This window comes from Phaenicophaeus curvirostris, chromosome 5, assembly GCF_032191515.1.
Source record: "Phaenicophaeus curvirostris isolate KB17595 chromosome 5, BPBGC_Pcur_1.0, whole genome shotgun sequence".
Classification (NCBI taxonomy): domain Eukaryota; kingdom Metazoa; phylum Chordata; class Aves; order Cuculiformes; family Cuculidae; genus Phaenicophaeus; species Phaenicophaeus curvirostris.
The window spans coordinates 19,276,375-19,295,003 of NC_091396.1; the positions used below are offsets into that span (position 1 = coordinate 19,276,375).

General features: G+C 36.0%; 1 protein-coding gene across 1 annotated transcript in view; it reads left to right on the plus strand.

Moving 5' to 3' along the window:
• Positions 1–18,629, plus strand: part of LOC138720783 (mucin-6) — a 71,186-nt gene that overhangs the window by 25,165 nt on the left and 27,392 nt on the right. Inside the window, exons 2-21 of the mRNA XM_069857123.1 lie at positions 994–1,234; positions 2,823–2,949; positions 3,921–4,008; positions 5,147–5,256; positions 7,029–7,236; positions 8,124–8,246; positions 9,186–9,306; positions 10,206–10,344; positions 10,502–10,606; positions 11,672–11,744; positions 12,004–12,141; positions 12,238–12,399; positions 13,043–13,137; positions 13,662–13,794; positions 14,689–14,938; positions 15,977–16,029; positions 16,126–16,235; positions 16,923–17,074; positions 17,792–17,933; positions 18,390–18,500. Of these exons, the coding sequence (XP_069713224.1) occupies positions 994–1,234; positions 2,823–2,949; positions 3,921–4,008; positions 5,147–5,256; positions 7,029–7,236; positions 8,124–8,246; positions 9,186–9,306; positions 10,206–10,344; positions 10,502–10,606; positions 11,672–11,744; positions 12,004–12,141; positions 12,238–12,399; positions 13,043–13,137; positions 13,662–13,794; positions 14,689–14,938; positions 15,977–16,029; positions 16,126–16,235; positions 16,923–17,074; positions 17,792–17,933; positions 18,390–18,500 (2,681 nt within the window). The remainder of the gene's footprint in view (positions 1–993; positions 1,235–2,822; positions 2,950–3,920; positions 4,009–5,146; positions 5,257–7,028; positions 7,237–8,123; positions 8,247–9,185; positions 9,307–10,205; positions 10,345–10,501; positions 10,607–11,671; positions 11,745–12,003; positions 12,142–12,237; positions 12,400–13,042; positions 13,138–13,661; positions 13,795–14,688; positions 14,939–15,976; positions 16,030–16,125; positions 16,236–16,922; positions 17,075–17,791; positions 17,934–18,389; positions 18,501–18,629) is intronic.

An 18,629-nucleotide genomic window follows, 5' to 3' on the forward strand; every position in this document is an offset into this window, starting at 1 on the left:
GAGTACTTTTTGCCAGCAAGTAACAGCTCATCAGGAAACAGTATTTTTTACATGACTTGAATAAGACCAGTAGTTTTCTGTAGTCATTTGACTACTCTATAGGAGTAAAAAAATGTTTCAGCTTTAAAGCAGTGAATCTAAATTGCAGGTACACTTTGCTAAAATTGCCTGATACTTTGTGCTTCTAAGACATATTCTAAGATATATGAGCTTCATATAACTCCATAAGCAAAAATAATTAAAAGCTTAAAATGTAGTGATCTGAGTTCTATCAACTTCAGAGTGACTGTTCAAAAGCTTTAAGTAGGTATAGAAATATCTAACATCAGTTGCTGGAGTTGTATCCCCACTTTATGATTAATTTCAACCTTCTAAAATCTGTCCATTCAGCAGAAAAATGATTGTTTTTAAAAAATGAAAACTGATTCAAACATCTCATATATTGACAAAGCTGGCTGAAATTTTGTCATACAAACACAGAGCCAAAAATGTGTGGGCTTAGAAGTGAGGCTTTGAAAGACTGTCTTTGTATATTTAATGATCTGACTGTGCAATGAATCATGGTACAATAATGCCATAGATCGCGGCATAAATGTTGTGCCTGAGATGTTAAAGGTCTCTCCAGAAGCAAACTGTTGTCTTTGCAAACAGATCGAACAGATTGAAATAAGAAGGTAAATTGTTATATTACCCTTGATAGAGATGTAAAGCTGTTTCAGAAGGCAGGAAGATACAGAGCGTTCCTCTGCTTACAGTAAATAAGAATATTGCTCTAACTCCAACTATTCTTTCACTCCCTGACTTGAGATAAAATTTTCATGTTACAATAAAAAAAAAAAAAAACAAGAAAGAAAAGACTAGGATGTTGTTTACATAATTAATCTGTGTAGAAACTTTCTAGATTTTCCTGCTATTTATATTTGAATTGGCAATTAGAATGGGCAAATATGCAGTTAGGAGACCTAAAACCAGTTTTCTCTTATACTTTCACAGTTTTGAGCAAGGATTCCTGTTCTACCTGGGGTGGAGGGCATTTTTCAACCTTTGATAAATACCAATATGACTTCACTGGGACCTGCAACTACATCTTTGCAACTGTATGTGATGAAACCAGCCCAGACTTCAACATTCAGTTACGCCGTGGACTGGACAAAAAAATTCAGAGGATCATTATTGAACTGGGACCTTCTGTTGTCATTGTTGAGAAAGACAGCATTTCTGTCAGGAGCGTTGGGTAAGTTTCTGCAACAAATGGGAAAAAAAGAAGTATTTAAAGAAGGCAAGGAATTATATAGCAGCACTTGCACATTGTATCTAAAGTGAATTTTAAAAATTATAGAAGTTAGCACACCTGAAGGGACTCTCCTCTATTTCTCCCTTTCAAGTGTGCACACTCTCTAGTTCATTTCATTTGCAGTTATTTGAATCAAGCTTAGAATACATTTTTGTAGGTAGAAGGGATAAACCAATACTCTGAGATCAAAACAGTCCTGACATTGAAACTATGGTCTCCTACATACTACTAGACTTCTTATGCTTGTTCCTACTACAAGCACAGATGAAATGGCTTATATCCTTTAGTAGATATTAGCTGAAATTCCTGTGTTCTGTTTAGGGTGCGTTTGATTTGAGACTTAGATAACTCTGAACCCTCTGTGCTAAAGATAACAAATATATAGGGTACCAGAGAAACTTTGAAGTGTTCAACCAACAGAGAAACCCTGAAGGAGCTTACAAAGAAGTCGTACTGTATGAGACAACTGACTGTTCACATTATTTCAAGGATTACTCTGTCCAAGAAACAGCTATTTTACTGAGAGATTAGACTGATGGGAACCTTTGGATTCTCCATCATTCATTCTTCTAGAGAAATTGCTTCCATACAAGGAAATTTCTCCAGGGAAGTTTTCAGCATTTTTATCAGATGGATGATGTTGAATTTTTGTCTGTGAGTACATGGGAAATAATTGACTGTGGATTATTGTATTTTATTATACTTACCTGAGTACAATGTACATCATGGCAAAAAGACAACTTGCAGCTATACCTTAATTTAGCAAACTGCCTTTAGAAAAACTTCCTTTGTTAATATTTGTTCCAGGAAAACTATAAAAGTCTATGAACTTGGCCAATGATCTGCAGTTTAAATTTTTGTCCTACATTCACAAGAACCAAATGCCATGACTGACCTGTTGCACATAAACTTGTTTCAGGTGAAAAGCTGGCCTGGGCAACTTCAGAAAGTCCCTTCCAATCAACTTTTCTATGATTGTGTCACATGCTTACCAAGTACTTAGCAAAGTACATCTGTTCTTTTGTGTTGTTACTCTGTAGCATTAGAATTTATTCCACAAGGATGAAAACCTAATTCTGCTGCAATATTCCTGTTACAGGTTTTCTAGCCTTGTCACTTTTCAGTGGTAGCAGTAATTCCTATATTAACAGGCTGTAGTCCATAGAAGCTGTTCAGGATAATCAGCAATAGTTCTACCACACAAACCGTATTGTTACAAGTTCTTGAAGCACATAACTATACCCCAATAGAAACGAAACAAGCAAAGATGCCAAGTCCTGTGCAAACATTTTCACTAGCATAACCAGTATGCAGCCATCCTCTGGTGATTATTCTATGAACCTGCTGACACTGCTTTTGAATCAACAGAGGGTTTAATATATTTTGAACTCTTACAGTTACAAAGAAAAAAATCTATTTCATGTTGCTCCATGTAATCTGATTGTACGCATGTTGAATCTAAAAAAGATAACCAATTCCTCCATAATATTAGTACGAGAAGGTCATCTCTCTTCTTGCCTTATTACAGTGTCATTAAGTTGCCTTACACTAGCAGCGGAATTCAAATAGCACCTTATGGACGCAACATCCGTCTGGTGGCCAAGCTAATGGAGATGGAGCTAGTTGTCATGTGGAACAATGATGACTACCTTATGGTTAGTAAAAAGATCTCATAAAGCAGAAGAGAATATTCTCATTACTTGAATGACAAGGTGTCTTTAAATTTAATGGCTGGGTTTTGCATTTGTTTACTATTTGGATGTTTATTCTTTTCCTGCTTCATTCAGTCTTGAGATAAATAACTTTGATTTCTACACTTACACACTCCTTTCATTTTCACCACTGGTAGTTAACTAAAGCCACTGATGTTGACATTTGTGGACACTTTCACAGATTTTAAACTTTCTTCAGGCTATTCCAGCAGCCACAAAATTTTGCTAAAGGAATGCTGGAGCTGTTTAAAGTTGTGGAGAATTTAATAGTGTGTGCCATAGTTTTGTCATTTCTACTGCACTTCCCCTGGACATCTTTTGGTTTCAAACATATGATGCTCCCACCATATTTACCAGCATTGCTATCACACATAAAACAGGAAATGTTACTGTGATGGGTACAAACTGTTCTATAGTCAGATTATTTCCCCTGATCTAAAGTTTTCGTAATAATTCATTGATTGTAGCAGGTAGTAATATTACCAATTTACTCTGCAGAGCAAGATATAATAGAATAATCTACTTCTGAAAACAGATTTTCTTCCTGTAACCTTTAATTTCTGAAGAGAACAAGCCTGACGTTCGTGCTCTGTCAACAAAGATATAAGCAAGGAGACAGCATCATTTCCTTTTCTAATTTTTTTTTGTGTCTCCTTAGAATATTATTGCCCCACAATTCTCTACAAATGTCTCACAATCTTAATCTTTTATTAAACAAAAAAATCACAACAATCACTATTTGCTCTTGGGAGAAGTTACTGCTTCCAAAAACTTTCTTCCAGGCAAGTCACTGAAATGAATGAGGATCACCTTCAGCTGGACCCTGGAATGGAATTTGTTTGAGATGGTTAATGCTATATAAGTAATTTTACTTAGCATGATCCTTTAAAATGTTTTGTTTTGTTTTATTTTAGGTTTTGACTGAAAAAAAATTTATGGGGAAGACCTGTGGAATGTGTGGAAATTATGATGGCTATGAATTTAATGATTTTGTGAGTGAAGGTAAGATGTAAGAGCAGGTCAGATGGAAGAAGAACCAGTTAAACTGAGTCAAGGTAGAAATTTAATATTGTACTAACATTGCTCTGACTGCTCACTCAGTCTCAGAATTGAGTAAAGCATTCCCATAGGTCACCAACATTCTGTCATGTGATTATCCTACACATTATTTTTTGCTATGATGATAATATTGTGGGTTCCTCAGGCAGATGATAAGAACTTTTTTATATTTTAGAAACAGGTGGTAAGGACCACACCTTCTCTCACCTAATATTCAGAACAATCTAGATTCATAGCAAGGCACAGTGAGGGAAATGATTATGTTAGGCAGAAGCAAGAATGAGGCCACAATAAAAAGAACACAGTGGACAAGAACACTAACAAGCAATGTGTCCAAACAAGGATGGATCTTTAGAACAAAATAGTTGGTGCTGAGGACCTGACATCTGTGCTCTATGGGGTTTGGGTGGTTCAATTCAGAGTCACTCTAATCTGGTCTGCCCATTAGCAGTTGAAGCTCATTACATACGCTCTTGGAGTACCTCTTCTGGCTTGGTTTTGTCTTAAAGGACCTTTGAATGCCATGATCACTCCACAGTGGAAATAAAATTATACAGAGTGGGGATGTTCGGAAGATTTGCATTAAAAACACACTGCTAATCTGAACTACAGTGCTAGTGTGGATGCATTAAATTGCACAGTAAACCTATCTCAGATCCAGCCAGTCAGATGCATTTTTTCCAGACATCACAGAAAAGAGTTCTAAAAATATACAATATCTTTGGGGGTTGTGATGAATTTAACCCAAATGTAGGGAGAAATATAAGACTAGGGAATAAGGAGAAGAGGCTTGAATTAGCAGCTGGCAAAAGATAATAAAGGTGGCAGAAAAACGGTAGTGGCTGGTGTCATGTAACGTAGTAGGTGTGATAGGTTAGGAAATAGCTCAGAGAAATGACCAAGGTGATAAAAATTTGCTTTACTGAATAGACTCCAAGTAGAGGTAGTTGTTATTAGGAAGATTAATTAGCAGTACATTTCACAGCCAAAGAGCAGAAACTGAGTTTTGCTATATCACAGCAACAATTAAATATATCCATGTAGGCTTTTCCCTGACAAATTATAACCCTTCAATTTACAGGTAAATTGCTGGATACATACAAATTTGCTGCATTACAAAAAATGGATGATCCATCAGAGATCTGCCTGTCTGAGGAGACACCAATTTCCACCATTCCTCACAAAAAATATGTAAGAAATATCTCACTGGCTTTTCTGCAATGGTTTTGTAAAACTGACTTCCATGAAAAATGGATAAAGTAAAAACTTGTATAGTTTTATATGAGAAAGAAAAGGAGTTCTTTGCATTAAAACACTTCTTGAAAAACGTCTCATGGGAATTATTGAGGCTGGATTTATATTCCAGTGTAAACCTACCAGAATTTAGCTCACAACTTTCTGAAATTTCATGCAGAACATCACAGAAAACTCATGGAAACCAGTGAAGTTTTAAAGGACATCGTATTGAACAACTAGAGACCTGGCATTATAAGCTGTACAGACTTGAAGACATTCAATGATGCTTTAAACATATTGCCAGATAACAGCAATCATAACAGGGCCAACCACTAGATTAAGAGAAAACCAGCTTACATGAAACAGGATGCATCCATGTAACTATGATTGAAAGAAGAAGCTTGGTAGCAGCAAAGAACAATAAAGCTTTTATTTCTTAGATTTTTCAGATGTAGGAATCAAATCCTACTTAGGATAACCATGTGAAGTTTCTGAGGGTAACTCAAATTTTGCATTCCCATACAGATTTTACAAAATCATAGAATTATTTAGCTGTGAAGGGATCTCTTTTGATCCTCTAGTCCAACTCCTCTGCTCAAGCAGGGGCAGCTCGAGCACACTGTCCAGGCCAATGTCTTGGGTTTGACACTCTCCTGAATGCAACCTCCAGACTGAAAAGATGGAAACTCCACAATTTCTCTCATTGACCTGCTCTTTTTTCTACCTAGGAGGTCATAAAATCACCATCTGCCTAAAGACAAGTATTCATTGCTATCCTCTAGAAAGCATTTTGCTTTACATAGAATGATTATGCTCTTTGATTCTGTTTGTACTTCACAAGAATGCTATCTTTGCAATTAACTTTGTGTACATTATTAAGGTTACTAGTAATTACAGAATGTTTAAAAAGCTTTCCATTGAAATAGAGGATTTTTCTTGTTTGTTTCTTTACCTTAGCAGCTTAATATTTCTAGCAACCTAAGAACCTCTTATTTTGAACATAGAAACCATTCCTCCTGTTAAATAGTTTAGCATTCGTACTACAGAGCAAAAGACAGTTGGAAGCCTTCTGAGATTTTTCTTTTCTCGGAACAGAAAAGCAGAGAAACATTAGTATTGTAGCATCTCTTTAAAAAGAAAAACAGTAAGAAAGAGCACAAGTTTCTGTCTCTTCTATCAGGAGGATGCTTTTCTGAAGAAGAGGGTTGTAAATATTACTTGTATTCACACCGAGAAACTACTTTGATCTAGTAGAGAACTTCTGTTGGCTGTTAGGGTTTTCACGTTGTGTCTCTTTGAGACCTTATACTGCAGTAGGCAACATGATAGACAATACAAATATGTGAAATGTTTGCTCAAAGGGGAGTGATTTTTGCTATCATCACATTGGGGAAGTTTGTCTTGGAACTGAATGTCCATGAGACAACATACTCCCAAATATAATGTTATCAGTCATTTTTAGGGGGATGATGGTACTGAAAGAATTACTTACTTTTTGACTTAGTGAGAAGTAGAATTAATTCAACATATCAAGATCCTTCTATTATAGAATGGATTTATATTCCCTTCTATTTGTGAATTTTTCATGAGTGCTAAATCAAACACATATAAAGAAACTGAAGAGAAAAAAAGGCAAATAAAACAAGAAAATTGTGAATAGCACATATATATTGTGGTTTTCACATGAGGGAAACATTACTATGAGCAATTTTCTTACTTTTTTTTAGGCCATGATCTGCTCTCAGTTACTTAACTTGGTGTCACCAACCTGCAGCGTGCCAAAGGATGGCTTTGTCATTCGTTGCCAGCTTGATATGCAAGACTGCAGTGAGCCAGGACAAAAAAATTGCACTTGCTCTACTCTATCAGAGTATTCAAGGCAATGTGCCATGTCCCATCAATTGGTGTTAAACTGGAGAACTGAAAATTTCTGCTGTAAGTTCAAATGATTTATTCATAGCAAATTATATTAACTGTGATATATTGTACATAGAGGGAGAATGATGATTAACTGGAATTTAAACTAACTGATAGAAAAGTCTCTACTGTCTTGAATCAGTAGAGAACAACAGTAGTCTTTGGTAAAGCATTAAGAAGGAGAAACCTCAGAGGAGAGAGAAGAAATATGAAACATAGATTCTACACTACTGTCCCTAGCACTTTAAAACTGCACTTCTTTCTAAAATAATTTCTCCCCTCTTCTTCTCCAAGGTTATCAACCTTACATATATCGGTAACCTCTTTCATTCTTTGGCAGGCTTGTTTCTAATTCTTCAAAACTGTAAACTTCTCATGGCATTTTATAGATTCAAATAAATATTAGTAAGGCACTGTGTGCATTTGCAGAACTGTACAATAATTCTTACTAGTCACAGTAAAATAGTAGCCTGATTTTCTCCAAGTCATAGAATTATTCATGTTGCCAGTAGACCATTAGTGGAACTGGTAGTAAAGTGACAAAAAGCAGAGCTTCGTTTTTTAATAAAAAAGGGACTGGGAACCTTTGTTTCCCAAAATCCAAAGCTGAGAATCAAAGAATTTGTAAATTAATGCCAAATATACAAAGGTAATGAACTTCTTAGTATTTATTTTTTCTTTGCTATTCGTTGCTAAATATCTCTCTTTCCCTGCATCTCTTATTTTTACACTTTCAGATAAGGAAAAATCCCTACTTGAAATTATCACGTAATAAAACGTATTGAGGCAGGATAAGAGAATATTAGTGCCAGAAATCACAAGATACTCTCCATCCCTGGTTGTATGTGAGAGATTCTTCACCGCTTACTGTTTAAAAACATTAAGATTTTTGCTGTTTGTTACAGCTGTTGGAAAATGTTCTGCTAACCAAATCTACGAAGAGTGTGGCTCTCCGTGTATTAAAACCTGTTCCAATCCGGAGTACAGCTGTTCTAGTTACTGTACCTATGGTTGCTTTTGTCCAGAAGGTATATTTTCTGTATTCAACATATTCTAAATGATCCATACAAAAAATTTTGGCATATAACCAGTAAATTGGAATAGACTTCTTAAAAATGAAGTAGCAGTGCATTTCAGGGCATTTCTCAGGTAATATAATATAACTGGAATCTTGAATCCTCATAGTCCTCAAAGATCCTTGGTCACTATTTGCAAGAATGGAGCTGTGAAAGCATGTTCCTCACAAAACTGTGGTTCAAGATGGGATAATTATGTGCTGCCTGCTTAAAGTTCTGTACTATAACATATATTGAATAAGTTTAATTTATTTCCTCTCCCAGATAGTCATATAGCCTTTCAGGCACCAGGAAGAGCACACCTCAGAGAAATTCTGCAGTGTTACAGTCATTTCGTAAAATCCCTTTAAAATACGTCAGTATGAACTTCCTATAAAAATTGTAATTATGAATATAATTTGCATAGTCTCTTGAAATGTCAGAACTGAAATATCTTGAAAGGTTACTGTGATGTGTGTATTTGCATCACATTTATATAGCAGTCAAAAGTAATGTGTTGTGAGCTTTGTATTAAAACTAGACTTAGTACTCAAGGAAATAGAATATGCCTATTCTTCAAAATTCCCAAGTTAATTAGAGTGTCATAGCAAATAAAAAAAAGAAAAAATAACATTCAAACATCCTGTTATTTCAAATTTAGTTTAAATTTCAAATGAAGACAATTGTGTGCATTTCCATTAACAAAGTAGCCAAATGCTGATATCACTTGTAGAGAGTCAGTTTTACTTTAATAAAGACACAATGTTCTGCACATGATTTCTCTAAGTACAATCACTGGCTGTACAAGCCTATAATTTTCAAGATAATTTTGGAAGACACTCAAACTATAATATCTTTAGTGCTACATAAGAATATAGGAAGGTTATTTATTTTGTATGTCTTCTTTGGCAGGAACTGTTCTTGATGACATCTCAAAGAATCGAACATGTGTTAATATTAAGCAGTGTCCATGTACACTGAACGGGAAGACATACGCTCCTGGTGAGACAATGAAAGCTGCATGCAGGACCTGGTGAGTAGTAACAGGTACTTTCTTGTGACGATGGAGAGTATCCTCACCAAGCAATTGAAAAATTTATCTTAAATATTCAAAGAGCAGCTGCAAATGTGTTACACCATCTCTGAGGCCACCTTCTTTGAGTGTCACAAATCATACATTTGTAAATGTACCTGTCTCATTTCTTCATTAATCTGTACAAATATAAATGCTCTTTCAGGCCACACAAAACAGTAGCATTTTATCTACTCTGTGAAAGTGAAGGTAAAATTATTACAAAACAAACATCCAGTATTTACAATTTACAATCTCTCTGACAATCTCAGCATTTCTGATCATAACTCTGGACTGAAATTGTAACAGAAACTTATTTAAGACAGTAATTTTTAATTTGCTTTTTTTTGAAAAAAAAGTGGAATATTATTTTGTGTGTATGCAATTTCTCTTGCTATCATAATTCTAATAAATAAAATAAAAGGTAAATAGTGGAATTTGCTCCTCAGAACTGTAACAATGAACACACTTTTTAAGATTAATATATTACTGACAATTAGTACTGTCTATTATGGACAATCCATACAAGGGTTCAGCAACTTCAAATTAAGACAGACATCTTCAACTGATACACATAGACAAAGAAAATCAAAGCATAGAATATACAGTGGGAAAAGCAATACAAATTATATATTCCATTACTAGGAAGTAGCTGAGCTTTTAAAGCACAAAAAAAAGGAATTTCAAAACACTGGAAATGGAAGTTCAGAATGTATATATATGTTACACTATGTTCACTAATCAATTTTGCATGTTGATCAGCTACAGCAAAATCTCCAGACAGGAGAATCAAATCCTCTGCTAGTGAACAATGCCTTAGTGTAAGAATAACCTTACTCGGAATTTCTTATTTTCCTCAGCAAATGTATGATGGGTCAATGGAACTGTGAAGACTTGCCCTGTCCTGGAAGGTGTTCACTGGAAGGAGGTTCCTTTGTTACCACATTTGATTCAAGATCATATAGGTTCCATGGGGTTTGCACTTACATTCTTATGAAGGTAATTTCCTGCAGTCTGGAAACACACAATATCAAATGGATATATCTTAATCTGTCTTCGGTTTCCTATTGGAACACAAATTGAGGTTTTACTGTAATATACTTTTATTCTACAAATCATTTTTATATTGACTTCCCTTTTCTCTGTTTTCCTCCAGAGTTCCAGTCTTCCACACAACGGAACCCTAATGGCTGTATATGATAAGTCTGGTTATTCTCATTCTGAGACGTCACTTAGTGCTATAATTTACCTATCCACAAAGGTAAGTATTCCCTCCACAGGTTCTATCCAGCATTTCAGTAACTAGATTAGCAAAATAGAAACTTAAAGTAATCACTAGTAGTCTGAACTGAAAAGATATGGGGAACAGATAATAAAGATACATTCCAGTCCACAGTAAAGATCTTAGTTGTCACATCAACTCAGGAAGTTAGAGTATGTTGAAAGTGAAAACTGAAGGCAGTATGGGTTAACATGTGAGAAAGAGCTTGAATCAAATTTTTCTGATTGTATCACATAAGAGAGAAAGGCCAGGAAATACTTTTGCAATTACATGTCGTTGACAATACAGTTGCTTAAGTTCAAGAACACATAGAATCATAGAATAGATAGGGCTGGAAAGGACCTTAAAGATCATCTAGTTCCAACCCACCTGCCATGGGCAGGGACACCTCCCACTAGATCAGGTTTCCCAAGGCTCCATCCAGACTGGCCTTGAACACCTCCAGGGATGGGGCAGCCACAGCTTCCCTGGGCAACCTGTGCCAGTGCCTCACCACTCTCATAGGTAAGAAATTCTTCATTGCATCAAGCCTAAATCTGCCCCTCTCCAGTTTATACCCATTCCCCCTGCTCCTATCCCCACAAGCCTTTATGAATAGTCCCTCTCCAGCTTTACTGTAGGCCCTTTTCAGGTACTGGAAGGTCGCTGTAAGATCTCCTCAGAGCCTCCTTTTCTCCAGGCTGAACAAACCTAACTCTCTCAGCCTGTTCTCATGCTCCAGCCCTCTGATCAACTTTGTAGCCCTCCTCTGGGCCCGTTCCAACAGTTCCATATCCTTCTTATGTTGAGAATTCCAGAACTGGACACAATATTCCAGATGAGGTCTCACAAGAGAGGAATAGAGGGGCAGAATGACCTCCCTCCACCTGCTGGTCACGTTTCTTTTGATGCAGCCCAGGATACAGTTGGCCTTCTGGGCTGCAAGTGTACATTGCCGGTTCATGTCGAGATTCTCATCGACCAGCACCCCCAAGTACTTCTCTGCACATAAGTCAGTGCAGATGATTACTCCTAATTCTACTGCTTCTGTCCTTTTTTTTACAGGACAAAATTGTGATTTCTCAGAATGAACTCCTTACTGACGATGATGAACTTAAGCGGCTACCTTACAGATCAGGTAAAGAAAAGGGAATATATATATAATATCCGTATTACATTGTCTGTTTTACACATCCCAGTGTCTTTTCTCTCAGAATTGCCAATAGCACTGGTTTTAGAGGAAGGTTAAAGTTTTTCCCATTTCATCTGTCCCTCTGTGGAGAGTTTTGTGCAGAAGATATCTTGTAGACGAAATACCCAGATATGCACTGAAATCATTACTTTTCAATAATCTATGCACCAAAAATCTCTGTTTCTAAATATCCTTGCTCTTTCAGGAGACATCACTGTTTTCAGACAGTCCTCAATGTACATTCAAATGTATACCACCTTTGGGTTGGAACTTGTAGTTCAAATGTCACCAGTGTTCCAGGCCTACGTGAAAGTTGGATCACAATTCAAAGGCAGAACTCTAGGTAAGAAATCTAGTCCCCACATGAAAGAAAAAAATAAAGGAATTGTAATTTTGAAACTTTAGTACTCATCCTTTAAGGAATTTCTGATGTTATTAGGTTTATGTGGCAATTACAATGGAGACACTACAGATGACTTCATGACTAGCATGGATATTACTGAAGGGACAGCTTCCCTGTTTGTAGATTCATGGAGGGCAGGAAATTGCCATCCTGCTTTAGAAAGAGAAACTGACCCTTGCGCTTTGAGTCAGCTGAACAGTAAGTAGATGATTCGTTCATAACTGATCTCTACAGATAGCTTTGTCTGCATCTCCATAACCTTTGTCTGACACCTCTCATTCCCTCAGGGAAATGTCTCTGCTTTCCCCTCTGTATGCTATCATAGGGGAATAAGAGAGTTTGAGAGAAGCAGAGACTGAAATAATTGAACATCATGAATTCTGTCGCCAACAAGACATTTCTGATTTCTAGAATATATATCTAGTGAGAGCTTATTAGATCCCACTCTGGAGGACTGGAATTGAGAGGATGAATAAGAAGGTTTTGTGACATTTCCAGTGACATTGCAAAGTCCATGGATGTCTTGGACTTGCCTAGCAGTGCTGTGACAGAAACTCAGGCTTTGCTTTCCCAGTACTCTATTGCCATTTGTCTAAAAAAAAAAACAAACCAACAAAAAAACCCCAAACAAACAGAGTTGTTTGAACAAAAGTATATTCTCCAAGCTAAGCTAAGAATCTGCCATTTTGTTCAATTCATCATTGCGAAAAGTCAGCTAGAGCAGTGTGGTAGTAGTCCAGGTTTTTTTCCATTTCTTTTTTGTTTGTTAGTTTGTTTGTTCATTTTTTCATTTGTTTTCCCTAACTTTCTCTGTTTAATGTCCATTATTTACTTTCATTAGAAATATCTGCTGAGACTCATTGCTCCATTCTTACCAAAAAGGGTACAGTGTTTGAGAAATGCCATGCTGTGGTCAACCCTATTCCATTCTACAAGGTAGGAAATTATGATTCACCGTGTACAGAGGGAGTTCAAATATGGATCAGAATGTATTCATATACAGTTTCCTACTCACTTGAATCAGCAATGCATGGAAGCAAATGAACAAGAATGTTTTTGAAAATTATGTCTCTTCCACACTAAAAGTCTATTTATTCATAGGCACCAGACTGAACCCTGGCACTTAGAAGACATTTTTGTCATGCTGCAGTTCTCTACATTGACAATTTTAGCTATGCAAAGTATTGATTTTCCCATGTGCATAATCAAGCTCATTATGTTTGACAATCTCCACAAAACATTTTGAAAATTAAAAAATCAAAAGCAGCAAATAAACAAAGGCATTTTTAAGGTACTAAGTATATTTTACTCATGTCAATCAGACAATCTGATGGTTTTCATCAGTTTTATTTACAAAATAATAGATACTTTGCATGACTTATCTCTGCAGTTCAGCATGTTTAGCCCTTCCAAATGTCTGGTCCCCAGTAACTGAGTACTCTCCACATATTGGGTTTCAGAGATGTGTCTACCAAGCCTGCAATTATGAAGAGACTTTTCCTTACATTTGTTCTGCTCTTGGATCATATGCACGAACATGCAGTTCAATGGGTTTAATCCTTGAGAACTGGAGAAACAGTATGGACAATTGTAGTAAGTAACTGAATCAAACTTTAATAATTTTCTATCAGATCAATGCAAGCATACCCATCTATCTGTTTCCATTTAGAATATTCCCATGTTTGATTCACCTGTGACAAACTTGAATAACAGCAAGAAAGTATTTTCAGACTACTTGTCAGTCATTAGAAAATAACCACTGACTGCTCAAGTGAGCCTACCAGCAGTGTTAAAATCCATATTCCTAGGAGCTGCTGACTTCACAGATGTGTCATAACACAACAGAAAACACAAATGGTAAAACAGTATTCAAAACAGTGTCCAAATCATCTTGAGAATAATGAGGAAAGCAGTGAACAGAAAGAAGAAAGCAGAAATGGGATAACAGTCATCCAACTTTTGAATACCTTTTTAGTCTGTTTCAGAAAAGGTTTGTTATTTTAATACTACATGAAGAAGATTACTCATATGCTTTAAGGCGAGCATGTGAATGCTTCCAGGCTGATGGAATAGACAGATAAATGAAGCTATACTGTAACATAAGGTGAGAAAGAACTAGGAAAAAATGTTTGCAGATGTGATTTTGCTATTGCACAACTTAGATATAGGCACAAGTTTCACAGTTACTCAAAAATACAGTGGTATTTCTGCAAAGCTTCTCTTTGCTTTATTTTATTCCAAGACACACAAAGAAGCAATAAGATATTTAACCTTCATAAAATTTCCCAACAGCTACGTGGTTGGTGGTAAGCCACGGTCTGCAATATTTTTTGCTGAAGTTCCACATCTACAGGAAAAACAGCAATAGGAAGCATTAAGCATTGAAGCTGTTAACACAATATGCAGAACATTATGAGCACAGTCATCTTTCACAAGGAAGAGGATGAATAAATGAAGTTTAACGCACTTTTTTATCTTGTTTTACAGCCATTACTTGTACTGCCAATCAAACATTCAGCTACAACACTCAGGCATGTGAGAGGACATGCTTGTCACTCTCCAACCCAGCCCTGGAATGCCATCCAACTGACATCCCTATTGAGGGCTGCCATTGTCCTGAAGGAATGTACTTGGACCACAAGAACGAATGTGTTCGTAAATCTCATTGTCCCTGCTATTTTGAAGACAGAAAGTACATCTTGCCTGACCAGTCTACACTAACTGGTGGGATTACGTGGTAAGTATGTCAAGTTTAAAAACTAACAAGCAATAAAACAAAATGGAGATGAGGGGTCTTAACATGTCACTGTTGCAGGTTAACAACAAGTAGTTAAGCACTACTTGAGCACTTGCCTACTCTTTTTCAGCCAAATGAGGGAAAAATACCAAAAGGGCAAAAGCAAGACTTTTCGACTTCTGGGTTGAGATGAAGACAGTTTAATAATTTTCTTCATTATTAATGAGCAAAAAAAAAGCTCATTTAATAAGCAAAGTAGCATGTACAATCAAAACTAAGTAAGGAAATAATTCACTATTTCCTGTCAATAGGCAGATGTTAAGACATTTCCAAGAAAACATGACTCCGAATATCTCTCTGTCTTTCTTCCTTACCAGAGGTTTTATTCCTGAGAATGATGTTCTACAGTATGGAATAACTCTTCGGTCAGTATAGGTCAGTTGTTCTGGCTGTACCCCCTCCCAGCTCCTTGTTCACCCCCAGCTCACTGGTGGGGCAGCATGAGAAGGACAGAAGGCTTTCACATTCTCCAGCAACAGCTGAAAAAAATTAACTCTCTTGTAGCCAAAACCAGTACAGCATCATTTACTTTTAATAGTTAAGATTTATTTTTTAAGACATACTTTTTGCCCTTTCCTAAGATTCTTAAACAAACACAAAGCATTTGACTTACCTTAGGCTTGGAAATGTTAAGGAAAAAAATAGAAGAAAATAGGTAAGATATGATTATTCCTTGTAAAAGATTTTGCCAACAGCATCTAGACAGCTACACACAAACCTCAATAGGCTACCAAACCTGATAGGCTACCATAGTAGTGAATGGCCTACTACTGGCTTTCAAAGCTGATTTCACTCTATACTACAAAAAGCAAAGAGAGGTAAGTTGACTTACATTCCATTTTGAAGGATAGAGAGGAGCTAGTAACATAAATTAAACATTTCCAATAGCAAGAAATATGAAACCATTTTGTAAAAAAAAAAATAAATTCTTTCTTAGCAGAGAATTGTATTGAAAGTCCTTTTTTTTTTTTTCCCTAGCTACTGTGTTAATGGGAGGCTAAGCTGCACAGGCAAACCTCAAAATCCTGCAGGTATGGGTCTGATACAGTTAGAAACATACCATTTTATCCTGTGTTGTAAAACTGCTACTTCATAATCTCTCTAATATTTACTTTTTTTTTTCCTAGAAAGCTGCAAATCTCCTAAGAAATACATATCATGTTCTGATAGTTTAGAAAACAAATACGGAGCTGCTTGTGCCCCCACCTGTCAGATGCTGGCTACTGGAATTGAATGTGTGAGTTTCACAGCTCTAGAATGTTTAACTTCTTGAAAGAGGAAGAATGTTCTAGTTGTTACTTAGAACCTGACCATTCCTTCTAGAGAAAGGAAATATTTCTTCTAACATGATAAAAACCATGGAAGCAAAAACCTTAAATATATTCAACAAGTGATTAAATCACACGAATAATGAATTAAAATCTATTAAATGAACAGAATGAAAATCCATTAAGGAGTCTTAACTGCATGGCTATGACCTCTGGCTCAGGTACTCCATAAGCAGCCTGTCACTGGAAACTGATAGAATATGTGGTTGATGTTTCCTGTTCTGTTCTTTCACAACTATCTGCTGCTTTAGCAGCATCCTGTTGTCACAGGATGGATTTTCTTATGCTTTTCTATTAGGGAAATAGACTAATTGGAAGAATTGTAATCAGCTTCCTTGATTTAAATAAACTTCTGTTGTACTCTGTCTGAAAGATTGGTAGCAATGAAAGATAATTTTTTCAGTCTTCCATTATGTTTAATATCTCCTACTCCAGTGAAACTAGTTCATTGACTAGTAGATTACTACGAGGAAAATCATAAAACTAAAATCAAATCAAAACTAAAATTTAGCACAGGTTGACTAGACACCATTCGTATACAAGTTAAAATGTATCTCATATCTCTCTTCATTTTACAATCTGTTGATCTTTATCAGATACCTTCTAAATGTGAATCAGGCTGTGTCTGTGCTGATGGGCTCTATGAAAATCTTGATGGCAAGTGTGTTCCAGCTGAGGAGTGTCCATGTGAATATGGTGGCCTTGCATATGGAAAAGGTGAACAGATTCAAACTGAATGTGAAATCTGGTAAGAATCAGTCTTTCATTGCAGAACCTCTGAACTGTACGATTACATAATAAAACCATTTAGGTGACAGGAGAGTAGGAAATGGCAACAACTGAATGAAAGAAAATATAGTGACAAAGCACAGAGGTGATAAAGAGAAGCTTAACATTTTACAATACATATGTATCAATCATGATACTGTCCTTCAGGGATAATTTCTGCCATATGCATATCCAGGAATAAGAGCATCCAGTAGGACCTGTAAACTACATAAGGTCAAAGATTAACAGCTCCTCTATATAAAGATGAGGCACAATCTTCCTTCTTTTCTGTAAGTAAAAACAACCCTCCAAAAGATTGTTTCCACCTCTTTACCAGCATTCTCAAAGTACTTTATTCTTTTTCCAGTTACTAACTTAGCATTAGAAAAAAAACATCATCACCAAAACTACACAGAACAGCAACATCCATTCCTGTTAAGAGCAATAATAAATGAGTTTTATAGACTTCCTTTCATGGGAAAAAAAAAGAAAGCAAAAATTACTTAAGATGTCTTCTTTATCATGAACTAATTTTTTAGGTAGTCCATAACTTTCAGTTATGGTTCCTGTATTAATTGTAACTTGGTCACTGTGTACACAGGTCTATTAAATGAATGTCTTATCTATGAAAGTGCATGTTTTGACAAAGAAGCAGATTAAGGTGAAATCTAATTATGCTTTCTCTTCTTACTCCCAGCACTTGCACAAAAGGCAAATGGAAATGTGTTCAGAAATCAAAGTGTTCATCAACATGTAGTCTGTATGGAGAAGGCCACATCACCACTTTTGATGGACAGCGTTTTGTGTTTGATGGCAACTGTGAATACATATTAGCTATGGTAATCTGCCTCTTACTGCTTATTTTGGCAGCATCTTAAGAATCTTAAATATCTTAAGAAATGGCCATTTAAAATATACTGAGATGCATCTATAACAACAAAGAACTTTGTATCTTTATAAACACTTAATATGGGTTTATATTTTATTTCAATACTTAAGATGAAAAGACTTCTCAAAAGCATATTTTTTTCATGCAATTACAACCAATTTTAGATTTAATAACATGTTAAAGTAGTCATTGATATGTATGTATTCTGTACCAGCCAACTATATCTTTTAGGGAAGTGAGGTCAGTTTGACTAGCAAATCAGAAGTCATCACCTCCAAAAACAGGCAGAATGAGAGTCATATTGTGTTTAAGCTTTCTTTACTTTATTATGCTTTCATATTTTAAGTTGGAAGACTCCAAACACAGAATCTATTGGGGTTTTGTGTTTTGTTTTTATTTTTTTTAGGATGGCTGCAGTGTAAATAGACATGTTTCCTCTTTCAAAATTGTTACTGAGAATGTCATCTGTGGGAAATCAGGTGTTACATGCTCCAGATCCATCAGTATTTACCTTGGGGTAAGATCTTAATTCTGCCATTATCCAGCTGAAGAGTTATTTTAAGCCTCAGTTTCTTTCCCTTTTGCAAGGTTTAGCTGGCTTTGAAGTGATGTCTTCTAAGTGAAACTATGTGCTAAACTTAGAGCT